This window comes from Budorcas taxicolor, chromosome 10 (assembly GCF_023091745.1).
Source record: "Budorcas taxicolor isolate Tak-1 chromosome 10, Takin1.1, whole genome shotgun sequence".
NCBI classification, from domain to species: Eukaryota; Metazoa; Chordata; class Mammalia; order Artiodactyla; family Bovidae; genus Budorcas; species Budorcas taxicolor.
The window spans coordinates 79,310,062-79,335,118 of record NC_068919.1 but is presented as its reverse complement, the minus strand read 5'-3'; the positions used below and the strand labels follow the sequence as shown (position 1 = coordinate 79,335,118).

At 45.4% G+C, this 25,057-nt stretch overlaps 1 protein-coding gene across 1 annotated transcript in view; it reads right to left on the bottom strand.

Annotated features, from left to right (window-relative positions):
• Positions 1-25,057, bottom strand: part of GALNT16 (polypeptide N-acetylgalactosaminyltransferase 16) — a 106,996-nt gene that overhangs the window by 31,835 nt on the left and 50,104 nt on the right. Inside the window, exon 2 of the mRNA XM_052646356.1 lies at positions 562-719. Coding sequence (XP_052502316.1) covers positions 562-719 — 158 coding nt within the window. The remainder of the gene's footprint in view (positions 1-561; positions 720-25,057) is intronic.

Below are 25,057 nucleotides of genomic sequence, written 5' to 3'. Positions count from 1 at the left end.
AGATATGGGTCAGCGGAGCCTCCAGGCCCTGGAGTCCTGGTCTAGGGCCTCTCCCACCTACCACGCCAGGAGAACAAACAGCAAGACCGGGAAGCATTTCTGGGAGTTGCTGAGGAAGGGTGGGAGCCAGTAGGGCAGGCAGAGGGCAAGGAAAGGGATGCCCGTGGGGGCAGTGCACAGCACTCCACTGTTTGCACAGGGCAGGCAGGGCTGGCCCCGCAGGCACCACCAGCCAGGCACCAGGAACGCCAGGCTCACCCGCCCGCTGGGGACCTCCCCTGGTCTCCTGGCCGGCCACTCTTGCTTGGACTCCAGACTGAGGTACTGAGGGGCCTCTGTGGCCTGGCTGGGAGGTCTCCTTGGGCCTCTCAGACCCTCAGGAGGTCAGTGAAACTAAGAGGAGCCAGGAAAACAACAGATAGGAAGGGTTTGTATGTCTCAGGAGCTGGACTGAGTCTGAGGAAATTTTCCTCATTTCTTAAACCCATGTGACTGAAAGAAAAGCCAACTGGGGTCGGCCCTTCCCTCCACCTTTCTCCACCAGCACAACAGAGGCCATACCTGTAATGGCGGGTGTCCCGGATGGGCCGGTCGGGGCTCAGCTTGTCGCTCTCCAGCTGGTTGAAGGCGTGCTGCCTGTAGGGGTCCTCTCCAGGCTTCAGCTGCTTGGCTGCCAGGTACGCCTTCTCATCAAAGCCTCTGGAGGGTGTTCCTGTCACCTGAGACAAAGGTCAGGATCAGAAGGGCCACAGGCAAGAGGACAAAGGAGCCACTGAGTGGCAAGTTCTTCTGACAAGGTGGGAGCCAAGCATCACCTCATTGGTACCTGAGCAGGAGATTATTATTCCCCCAGTGTACAGATGAGGAAACTGAGGCTCGAGACAGTACCTCCACATGTGGGGGCAGGGAGTATCTGGGACTGTCTGTCCTTTCCACTCACTTTTGTGTACCTAAAACTGCTCTTAGAAAGTAAAGCCTACTGGACTTCCCTGGTGATCCAGTAGTTAAGAGCATGCCTGCCAGTGCAGGGGACACGGGTTTGATCCCTGGTCCAGGAGGATCCCACATGCTGTGCATCAACTAAGCCCGTGCACCACAACTTCTGAGTCCATGTGCTGCAGTTACTGAAGCTCGGGCGCCTAGAGCCCACGCTAGCAACAAGGGAAGCCACCACAATGAGAAGCCCCGGCACTGCGAGGAAGCGTAGCCTCCACTTGCCGCAATTAGAGAAAGCCCATGTGCAGCAACGGAGACCCAGGGCAACCAAAAATAGTAAATAAGCCAACATTAAAAGTAAAAATAAAAAAACCTATTAATAAAAAAGCTCAAGGTCAGAGTTAGTAAGTCCTAGGTTTCCGGAGTCAAACTGGTCATTCTGACTTGGAAGCCCACACTCTTGGCCAATGCTCTTTGCTGGATGTGGAGATGGTGACACTTTGGAGGGCACCAGATCCCCCAAGATAAGGGGACCACCTGAGGGGACCACCAACCAGGCTGGAGGTCACCAAGCAACCGTCAGATGGACAGTCTCCTAGGTATGAACTTGGGCCTGGCACTGGGGCTAGGCATGTAGGAGGTGCCTGATCAGTGAAACACCCAGGGCTTGGACAAGGTTCTGCCCAGAGGAAGCCTCTTCTCTGGGATTCGTGCTTGCTGCTGAAATGGTCCACATCAGATCTCCGGGGGCCCGGGCGCTAAGTGCTGGGAAGTGATGGATGGCGGTTGCCCCCTCCTCTTAGCCACACCCTGCTCTGTGCTCCCAAAGTCCCCCCCATGAAAGACACTGGGGAAAGACACTTCTGAGATGAACGGATGGGTAGATGGATCCTGACATCTCATTATTTGAGCCACACTGCTGGCTGATAGCCCCTAGAGTGCCTGGAAATATCAGCTGTGAGTGTACCTCGACTCTACCAGACAGGAGCTGTGGGCCCGCAGGGGCAGCAGGAAGGTAGGTGAGAGCTGTCCAGGGATAGAACCCCTATATGAGAATCCCGCCACAGGCCTAGTCTCTAGAGGGATGGTCCCAGGAAGGCAGCTTGGCCTGCTGAGAGAAGACCAATGTGTTAGGTGATGCTGGGGGGCTTCCACCAGCAGCCCAGGGCCTCCACGTTCCCCTGAGAACCTAGAGCTCCAGGGAGTGCCTGCCTCTTTTAGGGCTGCCTCTCTGTAGTGTTCCTGCCTCCTAGGAGCCAGTCCTGAGCTCCCTGAGGTCAGAGCCAGTGAGGGAGATTTCCTCAGGTCCAGTGGGCCCAGCCTCGTGCCACACGCATGCTTCAGATGGTGACGACGGCCGTAGCAGCTGCACCGTGGTGTTCCGATTTGGCGCCATACCAGGGGCTGGGCAGATGGGGTGGAGTCCTCATGGACTCGAAATCCATTTCAGGAAAGAGAGAAGGAGGGAAGGAGGGAGGAAGAGGGAAGGAGAGAGGGGGAGAAGGTTCTGGCTTGAAGCTTGAATTGCCAGAAGGACCCAAGCTGTCAACTGTGAGAGTGAGAATGAGGGTTCTTTTGTGTCCTTCCCACCCGGGGAAAGAATGGGTGCCAACTCTGCCCCCAACTTCCTCTCAGCCTGGGGGTCAGGGAAATGGAAATCAGCCTCCAGCTGATGGTGGAGGAGCTAAAATAAGAACAAAATTGCAGAAGCTCCCATGGGGAGAGCATGTTACTGAATTATCCTACAAGTCAACTGAGAGAAATAACCGTGCCATGCTTATTTATTTAGGACTTGTGGCCACTCTGTGGGCTCAGGAAACCCCCAAGCCCTCATCCCACACTCACCCATCACCCAAAAAATATTGATCAAAAGCCACCCACCTACCGGGCACTGGGACACACTTCTAGAAGTTCCAAACATCACCTGATCATTCACTGATTATATGGATGCTTGAATCCGCGCACTCTTTCATCCATCCACCCATTTATTCAGAAAAGCTCCACTGAGCACCTCTTTGTGCCAGGAAGAAGAAGGACTGCTTCTGACACTGTCCTCTGCTGCTTTCCTCGCCTCATTCAAAGCTTTCTTGGGGCCTCAGAGAACGTTGTAGAAGAGCATCTCTAGGGAAGTTCCTCTCAGGGCCTCAAAACTGAGCTGCTACTGCTGCTAAGTCGCTTCAGTCGTGTCCGACTCATTGTGACCCCACAGATGGCAGCCCACCAGGCTCCTCTGTCCTTGGGACTCTCCAGGCAAGAATACTGGAGTGGGTTGCCATTTCCTTCTCCAATGCATGCATGCATGCTAAGTTGCTTCAGTTGTGTCCGACTCTGTGTGACCCTATGGACAGCAGCAGCCTAACAGGCTCCTCTGTCCACAGGATTCTCCAGGCAAGAATGCTGGAGTGGGTTGCCATTTCCTTCTCCAAAACTGAGCTACACATCCTCAAAGATGCTTCTACTGCTCCCTTCCTCAGACCATTACCTCTGATGGTCCAACCCTCCTCTGAGGTTGGACTCTTCACCCGTGACACACCTTTGTGAAGAAGGGGGCCAAGGAAACACAGGCCTGCTCCCTCCAGAGGTCTCAGCTCTGCTTTCCCATTGGCCCAGCATCCACGGGGTCTGGAGCTGAAACATCAGTGGCCCTGAGTCAGCTGGGTGTTGGGGAGACTGGGGAAGGGTAAGATGGGAACTCTCCATCTAGCCCCTCCCTGCCTCAGCCCAGTCACCACCCGGAGCTCTTCTACTGGGTATCTAAGCAGTACACACACCCACCCCACGGCTCATTTCCCTCTAGCTCTTGAACTCTCCTCTCCCTCTGGCCCTGGCCTTTGATCCTGAGACTTCCAGGCCATGACCACCTCTAACTCTATGCCTCAAAATGAATTCTTCATCAGTCCCCAGAGCAGCTGCTTCTGCTGTGCTGGCTGAGGCGGACATGGGCAGTCCCACCCTCTGAGTCCTCCAGGTGGTAAGTCCAGGGGTCACCCCTGGTACCCTCCTGCCCCCAGGCTCCACCGTGATGCAGACCCCAGCCCTGGGTCCCACAGGCAGTGGCTGAAGCACATCCCACTAGTGTTAAAGCAACAGGTTATTCACTGAGAGTCTAGTTTGTGTTAACACTGTGCAAGAAGCTGGGAGGATGGAAATCAAAAGGACAGCTCCCAGAAGAGAAATCTAGGGATCCAGATTACCCGCTTCTCTCCCATCCCACACAGGGCATGGCCATGCAGGATCATGAAGAAGCCTCCACCCTCAAACTTAGATCATGGGTAGCTGGAGAACTGGCCATGGGTCCTCACCCAGCCTACCTCGGCTGAGGCAAGAGTCCTGCAATGGCACAGACACCAGGCCCTGGTGAGCAGTGCGCTGTGGTCTCCCGTTCTCCCAGCCACACTGCCTACAAAGCACACTGGCTAGGAGCAAAGCATCCTTTGGCTCTAGGCTGCTAAACCATAAGGAGCTATATCTCGATCGGCCTGAGGGACCCGAGATGCTGGACTCAGAGCCAGCAGGAGGCACTGGATGGGACTGGCACCGCTGCCCTTTCTGGATGAGGGCACAGGGGCTGTCTGTGGAATTCTTATGCCACAAAGCACTGACATCTTGCTTTATGTCTCTTTTGCACTAAGTTGTGAGCTCCTAGCACCTGGCACACAGTAGGTATTAAGCAGATGTTTACTGAATAAAAGGATGAATGAGTGAATAAATGAATGAATGAGTAAATAGATACCTAGACAGTGTCCCTGCTCTCACCTTACTTAAAATCATCTGGGGAGAAAACCACAGTGAACCGATGGGATCCTCTGACATAGCACAGGGCCTCCAGTGGCTTTCGCCCTCCCTGAGGACGAGCCCCAGAGCTCACAGTGGCCCAGGAGACTCTGGGAGCCAATGCCCTGTCCCCTTGTTGGCCTCAGCTTCTACTGTTGCCCCTCTCTGGCTCTGCTCCAGTCACACTGGCCTCCTGATGTTCCCTGAGTCTGCCGGTACCCTTCCCCTCCGCCCCTTTGTTCATTCTACCTTCTTTCCAGAAGGCTCTTCTCCCAGATGTCTGCATAGCTTGCACCTTCACCCCCTGCAGGGCTCTGCTCAAACCTCACCTCCTTGGTGAGCGTTCCCCAACCACCATCTGTAAAACCCTAGCCCCACACTTGCCTTCCATCCTTCCACCTGCTGTTTCTCCTTATAGTGCTTAGCACCATCGGACGTTCTATGTGCATTTTGCTTATCCATGTTATTTTGTTGACTGCTTCTTCCCACAAAAATAAAACCTTCAGCAGGGCAGGGATTGTCTGTTTCATCTAATGCTGGATCCTGAAGCCCAGAACAGTACCCAGCGGGACTCGAAGGCAATAGCTAATGAGTATGTGAGTGATGGAGGGATGAGCTGTCACGACTGCAAGCATCTCCTGCCCCCACACCACACTCCCCACACTCGGCTAACACAACACTTGGAACTGTAATGGACCGAGACAGCGGCAGGGTAGCTTTTGCCCATTTTAGGGATCTCCTCACTCACATGCTTCTGGCAGGGCCGCTAATCACTTCCCTCCCACCCGACCAATACCTCAGTCACCACCATGAGGTGGGCACAAGACCCAGGCTAAGCTGACCTTGTCACTGCACTCCCAGACACAGGGGACTGGTTCAGAACAGTCATTTGACTTAATCTGGGCCGATCAGAATGAAGACTGAGTGCTGAAGAATTGATGCTTTCGAACTGTGGTGCTAGAGAAGACTCTTGAGAGTTCCTTGGACTGCAAGAAGATCAAACCAGTCAATTCTAAAGGAAATCAACCCTGAATACTCATTGGAAGGACTGACATTGAAGCTTAAACTATAAGACTTTGGCCACATATGCGAAAAGCCAACTTATTGGAAAAGACTCTGATGCTGGGAAAGATTGAAGGCAGGAGGAGAAAGGGGCAGCAGAGGATGAGATGGTTGGATGGCATCACTGACTCGATGGACTTGAGTTTGAGCAAACTCCGGAAGATAACAAAGAACAGGGAAGACTGGCATGCTGAAGCCCAAGGGGTTGCAAAGATTTGGACATGACTTAGCAACTGAATAACAACAATCAGAATCCACCCTGAGACTTTTCTATACAATGAACTATTTTCGTTAGCACTGCTAAGCCTGGGAAGTGGGAGTCTTCCTGCCCACAGAAATCTTATCTGGAGAATAAAACCAAGAAAAATCAATCAGACCCAAGACATGGAAAGTAAGAGCTCCAGTGATATTCTTTGGGGTCCCTGAAGCCAATTATTTCTGATCCAAATTCAGTTTGATTTTTTTTTTTATCTTTCTATATCTGTCTACCTACCTACCTACTTTTTTTTTTTTGAACCAGTTTGAGTTGGCTATTCGCTCATAAACAAACCTTCAGAGATATCAGTCCTTTGGTCCTTTCAGTGAAAAGAAAACCACTCTCCAAAAGTAAGAAACAAAAGTCAAAAACAAAAACCAACAAATGGGCTACCAGTGGCAATGACACAGTTTGGGTGAAAGCCATCCATTTCAAGATTTTCAAGCTAGTCTCTGCAATCTAGCCCAGGGACTTGAGCCCAGAGCTGGGTGAGGCATTAGTTGCCTTGTGGAGGAGGCAGGGCTGTGGTCAGACTTCAGGAAGGGTGGGGGTTGGGGGAGTTCCCACCTGGACCGTGACTTAAGAGGCCCTTGAGCGGCCGCAGTAAGGAACAAGTGTTGAGGAGATTAGTGAGTGACAGCCTGATGAGCCTCCCACAGCCCTCCAGCCTCCTGCTGAGAGTTCTTGGTGCTGTTTAAGCAACAGCCTCCCCGCTAGTCTGTGTTTTCAGGAAGTGGATAATCCAGCACTTCCATGTCCTATAAGGTCAATCATATCTTGAAATTGTTTACACTGAAAGAACGACTCTGCTCTAAAAACTGGGGAGAATTATTTCTCATTTTTGGAGACTTTTATTTTCAGTCCCTTACTTCAATTAAACTTTGAAAACCTGCCTGACTTGCATCAGTTTGTTCTTTTTTTCCACCTAGATTTGCTTATTTCTTTTTGACTGCTAAATTTAGGAAACAAACAGCCAAGGGGAAGTTTTAAAATAAGAAAGGAAAATATTTTCCATGTCATTTTCATCAAAAACAGTTCAACCCAAATCTCCAAGCCTTGTAAATTTTCCTTTAAAACATACACGTATCCCTAAATTTTAGATTTAAACAACTCTAACTCCTTTGGAATAACTGCTGCCCAATTTCCTTTTATGACCAGTAAAACAGGTACCTGCTGGGTTTGCCTTTCACTAAATTCACTGGAACTGCAAATAAAAAGACTCTGGTCCTTTTTAATGGATGACTCTTGACTTTTTTTTTTTTTTTCCTGAGGCTGCTTTAAACCCCAAACACCTGGTGAACAAAATATAATTCCCAACCACTCCTGACTGCCCTGGGAACAAAAATCTCATCTGATGCTGTGTCTCACATTAAAAGACTGCCATTCATTAGGAGAGCTGGGGAACAGTGCATGAGTCACCATCTCTGAGAACACTGTCTGGGGTTCCACCTCTCCCAAATGAAAAGGCGGGCCCCCTGAGTGTCTCAGCACGCTGCTGGGTTCTGGGGAAGCAGCCAACTCCGCTTGGACTGCCAGGGTTCCTGCTCAACCAGACAGGATGCCGAGGGCGGCACCAGGCTGGCAATCCAGCTTGGGCACAGGGGAAACTTGCCTGGGTTACTGAGCGCCTGCCCCAAACATGTCCCCATCTTCCTTTTCAAATTGCATGTATACCAAGTCATGTCCGACTCTGTGTGACCCTGAGGACTGTAGCCCACCAGGCTCCTCTGTCCATGGGATTCTCCAGGCAAGAATACCGGAGTGGGTTGCCATTTCCTTATCAAGAGGATCTTCCTGACCCAGGGATCGAACCAATGTCTCTTACATCTCTTGCATTCGCAGGCGAGTTCTTAACCACTAGGGCTACCTAGGATGTCCTTTTCAAAAGTAGCCCTTTATTATAAGGTTGCCAGCCTGGGCTTCGAAATCTGATGGCCCTGGGATAGCATGCCAAGTGCTTACTGCTCCCTGGCCTTGGAAAGTCACCTCGCCTTTCTGAGCGTGCTTCTTTATCTGGAAAATGGGGATTACGGTGAGGATTCAAGGAGATGATGTAGATGATGGGTTTAGCACAGTAACTGGCACATAGATTATATATTAATTATCATTAGCTCGCCTGCCTTTTTAGCAGTGGCTCTCAACCCTGGCTGAACATTAGAATCATCTGGGAAGACTTTTAACATCCTGACATCTAGGTCCTACCAAGGACCAACTACCTCAAAATCTCTGGAGGTGAGTGGCAAGCATCAGGGGTTCTTAAGGCTCTCCAGATGTTCCAATGTGCAACCAAGGCTGAGCTGCTGCTTCCAGAGGGTGCAGGGAGGTGAGCGACTACTAGTCACAAGCTACTGAAATGACAGGACCAAGAGTCAGGAGGGACCTAAGCCATCTCCCCTGACCTCCTCCCAGGAGCAGCACTGAGTCTGGTTTTCTGGCCTCTACTTGTACTGACCCAGAGTTTCACTATCAGCAGAGCCAAATGCAGCTCAGCTAGAGCCTCCAAGTTTACTCTAGAAATGCCACCTTGTAACACTTATGCTTCCAGGCCTGGGAGGTTCTAGTTCAATTACATACCAAGGAGCCCAAGGTAGGGGCTGCCTGGGAAGCCCACCTTGAACTTCCAGTCAGATTTCCCACCATGGCCTGACTTCTCCAGGGTGCTGATAACTTCAGAGCTTTATGACATCAGTGGTCTCACCAAGAAAGAGACACTCATTGGGAAAGGGGCACCCATTGCCAATTAGGGTCCCCCATTCAAGGATGGGACAGGGCACCAGGTCCGCTGTTCCAGACCACCTCTGCTCAGATCCAGGAAGATGCCAGTCCCAATCAGGCTCTCTGGGTCTCATTTCCTCTGCTCAGCCCAGAGGCCATCTAGGGATGGAGGGATTCTGAGGGTGGTCCATGCTAGCAATGTGTGGTGTGAAAGCTCAGTTTCCACCTGCTTATCAGCTTACCCAAGTTGAGGAGAGCATTCCTGGGTCTGTAAGGGGTACCAGAACTCTGGCTGACCCTCCCAGCCACAACTGCTGCAGAGTATGAGGAAAGATTAGGCCTCTTCTAATCTGATACTGTCTGCTCACTGAGGGTCTACGATGACCTGGATGCTACCTTCAGGTAGTCTTGCCAAATAGGTGTTTTTTTAATCCTTATTTTGCAGAGGTGGAAACTGAAGCCCAGAGAGGTAAAATAACCAGCCCAAGGTCACACAGCTTCTGAGTGGCTGGGCTGGGACTAGAATTGAGGCTGTCTGGCTGCAAAGCCTAAGGACGAAGCTTCCTCGGGGTGCCTTCAGACTACTCCAGGGCCAGATGAGCTTGGCACCCGCCTTCCGACTCTGAGTCCCTCAGCTCCCAAGCAAGCTGGCCTTCAGTGCCTGGACCACAAACAGGCCCTGACAAGTGCAGGATAGGGGTGGCCTCCCTCCTGGGCTCAGGGTTCAGAGCATCAGTTCATGGCTCTAATGGAGACCTGCCCAGTGCTGTCATCTCTTGGCCTGACATGAGGATGGAAATATTTCTTTGCTTAGGGCTAGAAAGAACACGGAAAAAATGAGAAGTAGAAGAGCTTGTATTACTCAGACCTAAATAGCACATAACCAGATTTCCCCAGGTCAGCTCAGGCTCTCCTTGGTCTTTCCAGCCAGGGACACCCTCAGGGTCTTAATGGACTTAAGCTGCAGTCACAGTTCAAGGGGGACAAAACTGATTTCCAGTCAGATTCTTGTCTGCTGGATTGTATCAATCCTCCAAACAACATTGCCACGCTCTGTGGCTGAGAGCAAGGAAGCCAGCAAAGAGAACTGCTGTGACGGCTCTCAGGGCTCCCCAGGCCCAACACATACCCTCCCCACCGACATGCGGTATAGGTCCCCACCTCGTTCTGCTCCAGTAACGCAAGTGTAGTGTGTCACTGTTTGTAAGTTACTGCACTTCCGGTGTTTTATACTCCGAATCTATTGAACTTGAACTTGCCAGATATTAATCGGAAAAATAAAAGCAATAATGGGTCATGTAATGGGGCTTCCTTGGTGGCTCAGGTGATAAAGAATCTGCCTGCAATGCAGGAGACTCCGGTTCCATCCCTGGGTTGGGAAGTTCCCCGGAGAAGGAAATGGCAACCCACTGCAGTATTTTTGCCTGGGAAATCACATGGACAGAGGAGCCTGGTGGGCTACAGTCCATGGGGTCACAAATGGAACACATCGATATGACAATTTTGAGGGTGACAACAGCCTCCACTGAGACTGGGACCAGCTGGGCCAGGATCAAATTCTACTCATTAGACTCAGCATACCCTGATCACGGGGCGGGCACCTTAGTTTGAGACACTTTTCAGCACAGAGAGCCAAATTAGAGCCAATAGTGGCTGAGGCAGTACATGATTGGCATTGTGGGTCAAGTTCAAAAATACATTACCTGTTGTTCATGACTAATGTGATTAAACAATTAGGTTAGACCCATCAATAGGAGAAAGCAGGACAGAGACAGACTTTTAAAATGAGGTTAAACAAAAAGAAAAAGGAGGCAGGGAAGGGGAACTGGAAAAAGCAGCCTGCCTCCTGGGAGACTTTCTTAAAGAGCCACTGCCGGGATGAGTACAACTTGTCCCCTCAGCAGGACCATGCCCCAGGACTGGCCCTCCCCTGCAGCCCAGCATTTTATCTAAGTACAATATACTAAGTGGCTGTAAAGTCTGGAAACAGGGATAATAGTAATATTTTTTAATGAACAGAGACATTTTGATGACTTCTGGGATACGCCAAAGATGCGGTTTTATTCAGTGAGAAATCAGAGACAATGATCATCTGATCACAGATGCCTGTGTTGGGGGCCAGGGCGATGCGGTCTTCTGTACCGTGTTCATTGCAGTTCTCCACAGTGCACCGAACCATGCGCTGTTAATGAGCAACAACGAACAACCATTTCATGCAATCTAAATAAGCCACTTACTATATATGCTCATCCTTGTTTTCCTAGATGTCCACCCTGTGGCCAAACAGAATCTTAAAGAGAAAATGCAGTTCATTCTTGAAAAAGCTTCAGTGATATTAAGATACAAATTTTCCCTGACTTAATCTACAAACTCAGGGCAATCCGACTAAACAGCAAATAACAACTGTGTTGGGGGTAGGGGGGGCGGTAAGGATTCAGCTAGGAGAGTTTAAATATGAGTGAACAAGCAGTGAAAATCTGAAAAAAATTAAAGATAGAGAAATAGGCCTATCAGATATTAAGACATATCAAAGACTGTAGATTTTGTATGGCAAGATACTACTGGCATAATACCAAACAGATCAGTAAAAGAAAATGGAGAGATCAGAAATAGATCCAAGTAAATATGAAGGGTTGTCATAAGATACAGTTGCATTTCAAATGGCAGGGGGAAGGGGAAGAATGATGTTAGCAATGCAGCTAGACAACACAGAAACAAACAAAGCTGAATGCATTTCTAAAACCAAAATTAATTCTAGGTGGCTCAAAAATTTTTAATTTAAAAAAGAAACTGAGAAGTATAAAGAGAAAATTGCTTACTTTTTATTCTATTTTTTGGCAATCTTGAACATAAAATTCAAATGTTATTTTTAAAACTACATAAAGACTTTTAAAACTAGAAATACCAGAAAGTCAAGATACAAATGTCACACTGGGGAAAAAAGTATATTAGCCAAATATATGCCAAACAAAAACTAACTTCTTTAATATACAAAGAGCTCTTATGAATCAAAGAGCCAACAATTCACAAGAAATGTAGACATACTACAAACTACAAATGGTGGCGAGGGTGTAGAGAAAAGGGAACCCTCCCACACTGCTGGTGGGACAGTAAGTTGGTGCAGTCACTATGGAAACCAGTGTGGAGTGACTGAGTGAGGGACAGTCTCTCAGGAGGTATCTCAAAAGAACTGAAAATAAAACTATTAATACCATATGACCCAGCAATCCCTGTCCTAGGCAAATGTCCAGGTAAAACCATAACTCAAAAAGATGCATGTACCACTGTGCTCATAGCAGCACTATTCACAACAGCCAAGACATGGAAGCAACCTAAATATCCATCGACAGATGACTGGATAAGATGTGGCGCATAGACACAATGGAGTATTATTCAGACACGAAAAGGAATGAACTAACACGATTTGCAGCAACTGGATAGATCTAGAGATTATCATAGTAAGTCAGAGAGAGACAAACACCATATGATCTCACCTATATGTGGAATGTAAACTATGACACAAATGAAGCTATCTACGAAACAGATACACACACAGATGTAGAAAACAGACCTGTGGTGGCCAAGGCGGGCTGAGTCGGGGAGGGGTGAACTAAGAGTTTGGGGTTAGCAGATGGAAACTGTTACACAGGATGGATGCACAACCAGGTCCTACAGTAAAGCACAGGGAACTACCGTCAGTGTGCTGGGAAAAACTATAATGGAAAAGAATACTTAAAAGAATATAAGGACTTGCCTGGCGGTTCAGCGGTTGAGAATCTACCTGCCAATGCAGAGGACACGGGTTCAATCCTTGGTACGGGAAGTAATATCCCACGTGCCACCAGGCAACGAAGCCTGTGCACCACAACTGAGCCCACACCCTAGAGCCCGTGCTCTGAGGCAAGAGAAGCCACTGCACTGAGGAGCCTGTGACCACAACTAGAAAGCAGCCCCTGATCACTGCAACCAGAAAAAGCCTGTGCACAGCAATGAAGACCCAAAACAGTCATAAATCAATAATTTTTTAAAAGATGCCACCTAGTTACCAGGCCTCAATTTCTTAAAAATTAAAAAAAAAAAAAGAAATGTGGACATAAAAGGTTGTATACATGGCTGTAAATTACCACCCTGCTTATTTAACTTATATGTACATCATGTGAAATGCTGGGCTGGATGAATCACAAGCTGGAATTAAGATTGCCAGGAGAAATTTCAAGGATTTCAGATATGCAGATGACACCACTCTAATGGCAGAAAGTGAAGGGGAACTAAACAGCCTCTTGATGAGGGTGAAAGAGGAGAGAGAAAAAGCTGGCTTAAAACTCAACACCCAGAAAACTAAGATCAAGGTATCTGGTCCCATCACTTCATGCCAAATAGAAGGGGAAAAAATGGAAGCAGTGACAGACTTTATTTTCTTAGGCTCCAAAATCATGGTAACTACACCATGAAATTAAAAGATGCCTGCTCCTTGGAAAGAAAGCTATGACAAAACTAGACAGTATATTAAAAAGCAGAGACACCACTTTGCCAACAAAGGTACATACAGTCAAAGCTATGGTTTTTCCAGTAGTCATGTATGAATGTGAGAGTTGGACCATAAAGAAGGATGAATGATGAATTATGCCTTCAAATTGTGGTACTGGAGAAGACTCTTGAGAGTCCCTTGGACTGCAAGGAGATCCAAACCAGTCAGTTCTAACGGAAATCAACCCTGATTATTCATTGAAAGAACTGATGCTGAAGCTGAAGCTCCAATACTTTAGCCACATGATGTGAAGAGCTGACACACTGGAAAAGACCCTGATGCTGAGAAAGACTGAAGGCAAAAGGAGAAGGGGGTGGCAGAGGATGAGATGATTAGATGATATCACCAATTCAATGGACATGAATTTGAGCAAACTCTGGAAGACACTGAATGGCAGGGAAACCTGGCATGCTGCAGTCCACGTGGTCACAGAGTCAGATGTGACTCACAACTGAACAACAACAGACATAAAAGGTGTCAACAAGTAGTTTGTAGAAATATGACATACAAATGATCAACAATCAATGATAGATGTTCAGTGTCACTGATTATTAAATAAAAATAAGTTAAAACAAGATACAACTTATTGCTAATTTAGTAAGTCAGTTCAGTCGCTCACTTGTGTCTGACTCTTTGTGACCCCAAGGACTGCACACACCAGGCTTCCCTGTCCATTCCAACTCCTGAAGCTTGCCCAAACTCATGAATCACATCGGTGATGCCACCCAACCATCTCATCCTCTGTAGTCCCCTTCTCCTCCCACCCTCAATCTTTCCCAGTATCAGGGTCTTTTCCAATGAGTCAGCTCTTCACATCACAAGGCCAAAGTTTTGGGATTTCAGCTTCAGCATCAGTCCTTCCAATGAATATTCAGGACTGATCTCCTTTAGGATGGACTGGTTGGATCTCCTTGCAGTCCAAGGGACTCTCAAGAGTCTTCTCCAACACCACAGTTCAAAAGCATCAGTTCTTTGGCACTCGGCTTTCTTTACAGTCCAACTCTCACATCCATACATGACTAAGAGAAAAACCATGGCTTTGATTAGACAGACCTTTGTCAGCAAAGCAATGTCTCTGCTTTTTAATATGCTGTCTAGGTTGGTCATAGCTTTTCTTCCAAGGAGCATCTTTTAATTTCATGGCTGCAGTCACCATCTGCAGTGATTTTGGAGCCCCCCAAAATAAAGTCTCTCACTGTTTCTATTGTTTCCCCATCTATTTGCCATAAAATGATGGGACTGGATGCCATGATCTTAGTTTTTTGAGTGCTGAGATTTAACTCAGCTTTTTCACTCTCCTCTTTCACTTTCATCAAGAGGCTCTTAAGTTCTTTTTTGCTTTCTGCCATAAGAGTGGTGTCATCTGCATATCTGAGGTTATTGATATTTCTCCCAGCAATCTTGATTCCAGCTTGTGGAAATTTAGTAAATTCAAAGATAATTATTACTATAATGTATTTTGAAAGCTTGAAGAAATAGGAGCCCTTATATGTTGGTGGATTATCAACCGGTATGACCAAGGCTGACACCAGCATTTAAAAAAAATATTTACTTATTTGGCGGGGTCAGGTTTTAGTTGCAGCACTCAGGCTTTCCATTGTGGTGCACAGGCTCCAGAGCACACAAGCTCAGCAGTTGTGGTTCAAGGGCTTAGTTGCCCCATGGCATGTGGGATCTTAGTTTCCCGACCAGGGATTCAACCCACATCCCTTGCATTGCAAGGTGAATTCTTAACCACTGGACTACCAGGGAAGTTCCAAAACCAGCATTTTAAATGCTATTAATGCCATTTGACTCAGAAGAAGTTTCAAATTTATATAAACATATACCTGATTTTCCTGAGACAGTCCCAGTATATTTCCTGAGTGTACTCTCAGGACCCCCTCTGATTTAGAATTTGTCTTAGTTTATGCAACAGATTATATGATCATCTTACATTTCTAGATATTAACTCTATAATTAAACTCACATGAGTATTTGAAATGTACAAGTACCTTAATTACAGTAGCACTTATTTAAAATACTGGAAACAATTTAAATGCCCATCAGTAGAGGACTGATTAAATAAATTACAGTTTATTCTTACCATAGAATTCTAACAAATGTTAGGAGGAGTAAGTTAGGTATGAATATTGTGATTCATTTTGTACAAAGAGTTCATAAATATATGCATATATAAATGCATAGATTTATTTTCAAAAATATATAGTAGAGTGTCGGGCTTCCCTCATAGCTCGGTTGGTAAAGAATCTGCCTGCAATACAGGAGACCTGGGTTCGATTCCTGGGTCAGGAAGATCCCCCGGAGAAGGAAATGGCAACCCACTCCAGTATTCTCACCTGGAAAATTCCATCGACAGAGGAGCCTGGCAGGCTACAGACCATGGGATGGCAAAGGTCAGACACAGCTTAGAGACTAAACTACGACCATGGTAGAGTGCTAAATAGTGGTCATTCCAGCAAGTGGCACTTCCAAGAGGGGGCTGGAAAATGAAGGAATTTTACCTTTTCCTTTATACAAATAAATGCAAAGGTATTTATTCTTTTCAGCTCAATTCAGTTCCGTCACTCAGTCGTGTCCGACTCTTTGCAACCCATGAATCACAGCACGCCAGGCCTCTGTGTCCATCACCAACTCCCTGAGTTCACTCAAACTCATGTCCATTGAGTCGGTAATGCCATCCAGCCATCTCATCCTCTGTCGTCCCCTTCTCCTCCTGCCCCCAATCCCTCCCAGCATCAGGGTCTTTTCCAATGAGTCACCTCTTTGCATGAGGTGGCCAAAGTATTGGAATTTCAGCTTCAGCATCAGTCCTTCCAAAGAACACCCAGGACTGATCTCCTTTAGGATGGACTGGTTGGTTCTCCCTGCAGTCCAAGGGACTCTCAAGAGTCTTCTCCAACACCACAGTTCAAAAGCATCAATTCTTCGGTGCTCAGCTTTCTTCACAGTCCAACTCTCACATCCATACATGATCACTGGAAAAACCATAGCCTTGACTAGACGGACATTTGTTGGCAAAGTAATGTCTCTGCTTTTGAATATGCTATCTAGGTTGGTCATAACTTTCTTTCCAAGGAGTAAGCGTCTTTTAATTTCATGGCTGCAGTCACCATCTGCAGTGATTTTGGAGCCCCTAAAAAATAAAGTCTGACACTGTTTCCACTGTTTCCCCATCTATTTGCCATGAAGTGATGGGACCAGATGCCATGATCTTAGTTTTCTGAATGTTGAGCTTTAAGCCACCTTTTTCACTCTCCTCTTTCACTTTCATCAAGAGGCTTTTTAGTTCCTCTTCACTTTCTGCCATAAGGGTGGTGTCATCTGCCTATCTGAGGTTATTGATATTTCTCCCAGCAATCTTGATTCCAGCTTGTGTTTCTTCCAACCCAGCATTTCTCATGATGTACTCTGCATAGAAGTTAAATAAGCAGGGTGACAATATACAGCCTTGACGTACTCCTTTTCCTATCTGGAACCAGTCTGTTGTTCCACGTCCAGTTCTAACTGTTGCTTCCTGACTTGCATATAGGTTTCTCAAGAGGCAGGTCAGGTGATCTGGTATTCCCATCTCTTTCAGAATTTTCCACAGTTTATTGTGATCCACACAGTCAAAGGCTTTGGCATAGTCAATAAAGCAGAAATAGATGTTTTTCTGGAAGTCTCTTGCTTTTTCCATGATCCAGCAGATGTTGGCAATTTGATCTCTGATTCCTCTGCCTTTTCTAAAACCAGCTTGAACATCAGGAAGTTCATGGTTTACATACTGCTGAAGCCTGGCTTGGAGAATTTTGAGCATTACTTTACTAGCATGTGAGATGAGTGTAATTGTGCGGTAGTTTGAGCATTCTTTGGCATTGCCTTTCTTTGGGATTGGAATGAAAACTGACCTTTTCCAGTCCTGTGGCCACTGCTGAGTTTTCCCAATTTGCTGGCATATTGAGTGCAGCACTTTCACAGCATCATCTTTCAGGATTTGAAATAGCTCAACTGGAATTCCATCACCTCCACTAGCTTTGTTCGTAGTGATGCTTTCTAAGGCCCACTTGACTTCACGTTCCAGGATGTCTGGCTCTAGGTGAGTGATCATACCACCATGATTGTCTTGGTCATGAAGATCTTTTTTGTACAGTTCTTCTGTGTATTCTTGCCACCTCTTCTTAATATCTTCTGCTTCTGTTAGGTCCATACAATTTCTGTCCTTTATTGAGCGCATCTTTGTATGAAATGTTCCCTTAAAAGCCAGATTAACCTTAATTCTCTACCTAAAAGAGTTGAGCTAATTACTGTCATCATCAACATAAACATTTTCAGAGTGAATTTCAGAATAAATAAATTGATGAAAAGTAAGCCCTTCCTCAGCTATAACAATTTGGGGCAGAAGTTTCAGATGGAAAGGAGGAGAAGGGAAGTTTAAGGGAGGAAAAGTAATTTTCCTCTATCCTTCTGAGATCTTAGCTGAGACCCTTGATATAAAAGAGAGATGAAGGATTCTGGGACCCAATTGCAAGGTATAGGGGGTTTTCCCCAAACCACCAATGAGCAATTCTTAGACACCAGCTGGGTGTCCTACCATTCTCAATCCTGACACGATCTACCTGAGGTGGTATCAGATTTCACAGGTTCAGGGCTCAGTCCAAGACTGCCTTCCACTTCAGACACAACTGCAAGCCCAGACTGTTACTTGTGCTTCTGACCTACTGGCTAAAAACCACAAGTTCCTACAGCCCCCTCACTGGGTTCAATTAATTTGCTAGAGCAGCTCACCAAATTCATTAGATTACCAGTTTATTACAAAGGATATTGAAGGAAACAAATCAATAGCCAGATGGAGACAATACAAAAGGTGAGGGAACGGGTGGCTGTTGCAGGTGAATTCAGCATTCAGATGATGCTTGAGACCCAGCTTGGTTTCTCCCCAATGTGAGACTCTAACAACTAAAAATGGGATGTGGGGAAAACGCTAAGAAGCCAAACCCTGGTCAAGGCCATTAATGTCAACTGTACTTGAGGAACCAACCCCGAAAGTACACTCTGAAGAGGTTGGTCCTCAGGCTCATGGGCGACTGGTGTCATTTCCTTTTTGTTCATTCTGTTCATTTTATGCATTTTTAGCCTTTTAAAGGGCTCCCCAGATGGCTCAGCAGTAAAGAATCTGCCTACAATGCAGGAGACATGGGTTCGATCCCTGGTTTGGGCAGATCCCCACATACCATGGGGCAACTAAGGCCATGCGTCACAGCTACTGAGGCCAAGCTCTACATCTCATTCTCCACAACAAAAGCCAACAAATGAGAAGCCCCTGCACTGCAACTCGAGAGAATACCCTGCTTGGCCACAACTAGAGAAAGCTCGTGGGCAGCAATGAAGACCCAGCACAGACATAAAAAAAAGTGTCTGGTGTTGAGTGCTTAACTTAGTAACTTGGTTGAAACGGGCAGGCAGGCCAAGGAGGACTGTGAAGAGCTGTTGGTTGAGTGTCTCAGGCTAGCTCACAAGCCACTCTGCAGAGCCTAGGTTAACCTCTGAGTACAGCAGTTTCCATAGCTGCAGAAAGAAGGTGATGATACTTACCACCCAGAAGTATCAAGTGTGTTATATACAATCATCACATCCGGGCCATGGGAGGCCCTCACTAAATGATTGTATAAAAGGAGGGGGGTTGAGCAAGATGGACCCTGAGGCATCTTCCACCTTGAACATTAAACGAACTATAACTATATCCATTCACCTCATCATTCTTCAAGACATATTTATTGCAGATTGTAGAGAACCTTTAAAGAGCCAAGAGCGTCTTCTTATGTGACCTTGATACACAGTAGGTGCTCAGGGGGTGTTTGTCACATGAGGAAGGTGTACATTGTGTCCCAGAGACCCCAGTTCTGTGGGAGCTGGAGGAATGACCAGCAACTCTGATTAAGTGTCACCAAAATTGTCCTTACTCCTCCTGGGGCCTTGAGTTTGGACAGGAGGTAAGAATACAAAGGCTATCTAGAATGGAGAAGCTGCAGGAAGCAAGTTAACCTGAGACCACCACTGGTAACTTCTGCCAAGTGCATGGACTAGGCAGATGGGCCTAGTTTGGGTCCAAGAGGAACAGAAATGTGTGTTTTATTGTGGTTTGAGAGTCATTTGTGGAAAATGGCATTATGGTGGGTTTATGACGGATAGTGCTTTTCTTCCTTGACTAATATCTTTGACTCATATTAAATTGTTTTTAAGTTCCCTGAAAGTTATTAAATTAGCACCCTTTTGGAAAACAGTCCAGCAGTACATTTCTAGTGCTATATCTCTTGGCACATGGCCTTTTCTATTTTATTCTGTCCATTATCTTCCCCTGGTCATGGCAGGGTACCAAATGGGCTCCAAATCTCCCATATATTCAGAATATTTAAATTTAACCTTTGGAAGAAGGGAGTGATGTATAAATATGCCTTCTCATCTCATTTTCCTATTTTAATCATATAATTGCATGAGTGTGTGCTAAGTCACTCTCAGTTCAGTTCAGTTCAGTCGCTCAGTCGTGTCCGACTCTTTGCGACCCCATGAATCGCAGCACGCCAGGCCTCCCTGTCCATCACCAACTCCCGGAGTTCACTCAGACTCACGTCCATTGAGTCAGTGATGCCATCCAGCCATCTCATCCTCTGTCGTCCCCTTCTCCTCCTGCCCCCAATCCCTCCCAGCATCAGAGTCTTTTCCAATGAGTCACCTCTTCGAGTGAGGTGGCCAAAATACTGGAGTTTCAGCTTTAGCATCATTCCTTCCAAAGAAATCCCAGGGCTGATCTCCTTCAGAACGGACTGGTTGGATATCCTTGCAGTCCAAGGGACTCTCAAGAGTCTTCTCCAACACCACAGTTCAAACGCATCAATCCTTCGGTGCTCAGCTTTCTTCACAGCCCAACTCTCACATCCATACATGACCACAGGAAAAACCATAGCCTTGACTAGACAGACCTTAGTTGGCAAAGTAATGTCTCTGCTTTTGAATATAATATCTAGGTGGGTCATAACTTTTCTTCCAAGGAGTAAGTGTCCTTTAATTTCATGGCTGCAATCACCATCTGCAGTGATTTGGGAGCCCAGAAAAATAAAGTCTGACACTGTTTCCACTGTTTACCCATCTATTTGCCATGAAGTGATGGGACCAGATGCCATGATCTTGGTTTTCTGAATGTTGAGCTTTAAGCCAACTTTTTCACTCTCCTCTTTCACTTTCATCGAGAGGCTTTTTAGCTCCTCTTCACTTTCTGCCATAAGGATAGTGTCATCTGCATATCTGAGGTTACTGATATTTCTCCTGGCAATCTTGATTCCAGCTTGTGTTTCTTCCAGTCCAGCGTTTCTCATCATGTACTCTGCATAGAAGTTAAATAAGCAGGGTGACAATATACAGTCTTGACGTACTCCTTTTCCTATTTGGAACCAGTCTGTTGTTCCATGTCCAGTTCTAACTGTTGCTTCCTGACCTGCATACAGATTTCTCAAGAGGCAGGTCAGGTGGTCTGGTATTTCCATCTCTTTCAGAATTTTCCACAGTTGATTGTGATCCACACAGTCAAAGGCTTTGGCATAGTCAATAAAATATGCTACTGGAGATCAGTGGAGAAATAACTCCAGAAAGAAAGAAGGGATGGAGCCAAAGCAAAAACAATACCCACTGTGGATGTGACTGGTGATAGAAGCAAGGTCCGATGCCATAAAGAGCAATATTGCATAGGAACCTGGAATGTCAGGTCCATGAATCAAGGCAAATTGGAACTGGTCAAACAAGAGATAGCAAGAGTGAACATCGACGTTCTAGGAATCAGCGAACTAAAATGGACTGGAATGGGTGAATTTAACTCAGATGACCATTATATCTACTACTACGGGCAGGAATCCTCAGAAGAAATGGAGTAGCCATCATGGTCAACAAAAGAGTCCGAAATGCAGTACTTGGATGCAATCTCAAAAATGACAGAATGATCTCTGTTCGTCTCCAAGAAAAACCATCCAGTACCACAGTTATCCAAGTCTATGCCCCAACCAGCAATGCTGAAGAAGCTGAAGTTGAACGGTTTTAGGAAGACCTACAAGACCTTTTAGAACTAACGCCCAAGAAAGATGTCCTTTTCATTATAGGGAACTGGAATGCAAAAGTAGGAAGTCAAGAAACACCTGGAGTAACAGGAAAATTTGGCCTTGGAATGCGCAATGAAGCAGGGCAAAGACTAATAGAGTTCTGCCAAGAAAATGCACTGGTCATAGCAAACACCCTCTTCCAACAACACAAGAGAAGACTCTACACATGGACATCACCAGATGGTCAACACCGAAATCAGACTGATTATATTCTTTGCAGCCAAAAATGGAGAAGCTCTATACAATCAGCAAAAACAAGACTGGGAGCTGACTGTGGCTCAGATCATGAACTCCTTATTACCAAATTCAGACTCAAATTGAAGAAAGTAGGGAAAACCGCTAGACCATTCAGGTATGACCTAAATCAAATCCCTTATGATTATACAGTGGAAGTGAGAAATAGATTTAAGGGCCTAGATCTGATAGATAGAGTGCCTGATGAACTATGGAATGAGGTTCGTGACATTGTACAGAAGACAGGGATCAAGACCATCCCCATGGAAAAGAAATGCAAAAAAGCAAAATGGCTGTCTCGGGAGGCCTTACAAATAGCTGTGAAAAGAAGAGAGGCGAAAAGCAAAGGAGATAAGGAAAGATATAGGCATCTAAATGCAGAGTTCCAGAGAATAGCAAGAAGAGATAAGAATCCCTTCTTCAGCGATCAATGCAAAGAAATAGAGGAAAAGAACAGAATGGGAAAGACTAGAGATCTCTTCAAGAAAATTAGAGATACCAAGGGAACATTTCATGCAAATATGGGCTCGATAAAGGACAGAAATGGTATGGACCTAACAGAAGCAGAAGATATTAAGAAGAGGTGGCAAGAATACACAGAAGAACTGTACAAAAAAGATCTTCATGACCCAGATAATCATGATGGTGTGATCACTAATCTAGAGCCAGACATCTTGGAACGTGAAGTCAAGTGGGCCTTGCAAAGCATCGCTACGAACAAAGCTAGTGGAGGTGATGGAATTCCAATTGAGCTGTTTCAAATCCTGAAAGATGATGCTGTGAAAGTGCTGCACTCAATATGCCAGCAAATTGGGAAAACTCAGCAGTGGCCACAGGACTGGAAGTTTTCATTCCAATCCCAAAGAAAGGCAATGCCAAAGAATGCTCAAACTACTGCACAATTGCACTCATCTCACATGCTAGTAAAGTAATGCTCAAAATTCTCCAAGCCAGGCTTCAGCAATACGTGAACCATGAACTTCCTGATGTTCAAGCTGGTTTTAGAAAAGGCAGAGGAACCAGAGATCAAATTGCCAACATCTGCTGGATCATGGAAAAAACAAGAGAGTTCCAGAAAAACATCTATTTCTGCTTTATTGACTATGCCAAAGTCGCTCTAGTCATGTTCAATTCTTTGTGACCCTATGGACTGTAACCCGTCAAGCCTTTTTGTCCATGGGATTCTCCAGGCAAGAATGCTAAAGTGGGTTGCCATGTGTTTGTCCAGGGTACCTTCCCAGCCCAGGGATCGAACCTGTGTCTCTTATATCCCCTGCATTGGCAGGCAGGTTCTTTACCACTAATGCCACCTGGGAAGCCCCAATCATATTATTAATTATAGACAAATACTGAGATAAAGATGTTCATGACAGTCATTTATAAGAATGAAAGTTTGAATATAGTCCAAATTTTCAGGGGAAAGATTGTCAATTATGTTCTATTAACTAAAAAGAGTATTTGGTAACCATTTATAATAATTGTCATAGGCTATGGGAGATAAATATACTCTTACATGTTAACAGAGGGCATATAAACTGGTACAATCTTCTAGAGATAAACGTATCAGTATGTATCAAAAATCTGAAAAAAATGTGTACATATGATTCAATTTTAGAAATCCATCCTAAGGAAATGATTAAGAAAGGATCCCATTTATAATAGCAAAATTGTGGAGGAAAATCCCATAAATTTCCAGTAATAGGGAATTGGTTAAATAAACTTTGGTATACCCCTTCAATAAAACACATTGCAATTATCTTAAAAGTTGTGGAAATGTATTTTTGTAACACGAATAGACATTCACTATACACAATTATGTGAAAAAAGCGGCCACAAATTAATATGTGCATTGATTCCATTTTTGTTTATCTAGATGTTCTAATTTGTCTTAATGAATAATTATTACCTGTGAAATCAAGAAAAAATACCATTAGCAGTATTAGCTATGAAAGCTGTATAGCAGCACAGAATATTACTTGTACAATAATGGGAGGAAAGAGCAAGATAAAAATTGTATTTTCTGTGATTGCAGTGATGTAAAAATTATGGAGCTTGACAAGAAAGGCATATTGAAAAATAAAAACAGCTATTTGTTAGGATAGGGAGATTATGGGTGATTTTCCATCCTTTTGGTTAATACTATGTTTATGTAATTTTTCTTTTTCAAATGGAGAAAAAAAACTTCAAGACTTTTTCCTCTAGCCTCTCCCCTGCTTAGAATGGTTGTCTTTAGGGAACGCAAGGCTGCTTACTAAAAATAATGCCTTAGAATGGGCCTAGCTCTTGGCAGCTTCCCTTACTTCTGCTGGGTCAAGTCTGTCATGGAGAGTCCTTCTTTTTTAACCCTGCACATCTCTACCCTACTGCTTCTCAGACCTGACACCTGACCCCAAGCACACAGATGCTACTGAGCTAACCAGCCTGTTTTGGCTTATTTTAGACCCCATGGATCAAACTTGCCAGCTCTGAACCTTACTGTCTCAGGATCTTGCGGGGGCAGAATGACCACCTAATATACACCACTGGAAATGGATGGACACGTTTAACACCTCCTGAAACATGATGCTTGCATACACAGCTCTCCAGGGTCCATTCCTTTGGGGAAAACAACCTGGCAAACATATTGAAAGCCTTTAAAACATTTTCAACCTTTGGTCTAGCAATTCTGATCCTAGGGTGATATAAAATAATAAGTATATGAAGATATGGGTACACAGATATACCGCTCAATATATTTCATACTAGTAAAACATTGGAAATAATACAAATGTCCAACAATGGGATGTGATAAGGTTGCCACGTAAGATGCAGGTTGCCCAGACCAATAAAAATAGTTATATAAAAAATGATTCATTTTTATCTGAAATTCCAATTTACCAGGATATCTTATATTTTTATTTCCTAAATCTAGCCACCCTAACACACTCATATAATAAAATATTACATAGCCATTAAAACTTGTAATTTTTAGAGCAGTGGCTTTCAAATTGTGTTTCTTCTTTCCCTATGCTTTAGCTAGAACATCTCATCTTTTATTTATTTTATATTTTAGCCTTCTGTATAAGATTTGGTTTGAAAATAAGGGTTCTATTACCAAAATGAGGTTGAAAAACACTGTTTTAGAAAACTACTTAACAATGGGAGACAGTGGTTTAAAATAATAAGTAGAAAAATTCATGTTAAAAAAAATCAGTATGATTCTAGGCTTGCATATGTATTCATGCTGACTCGTGTCAGACTCTTTGCAACCCCAGTGACTGTAGCCCACTAGGCTCCTCTGTCCATGGGATTTTCCAGGCAATAATACTGGAGTGGGTTGCCATTTCCTTCTCCAGGGGATCTTCTCGACCCAGGGATCAAACCTCCATCTCCTACACTGGCAGGTGGATCCTTTGAGCCACCTGGCAAACCCAGGTTTGCATATAC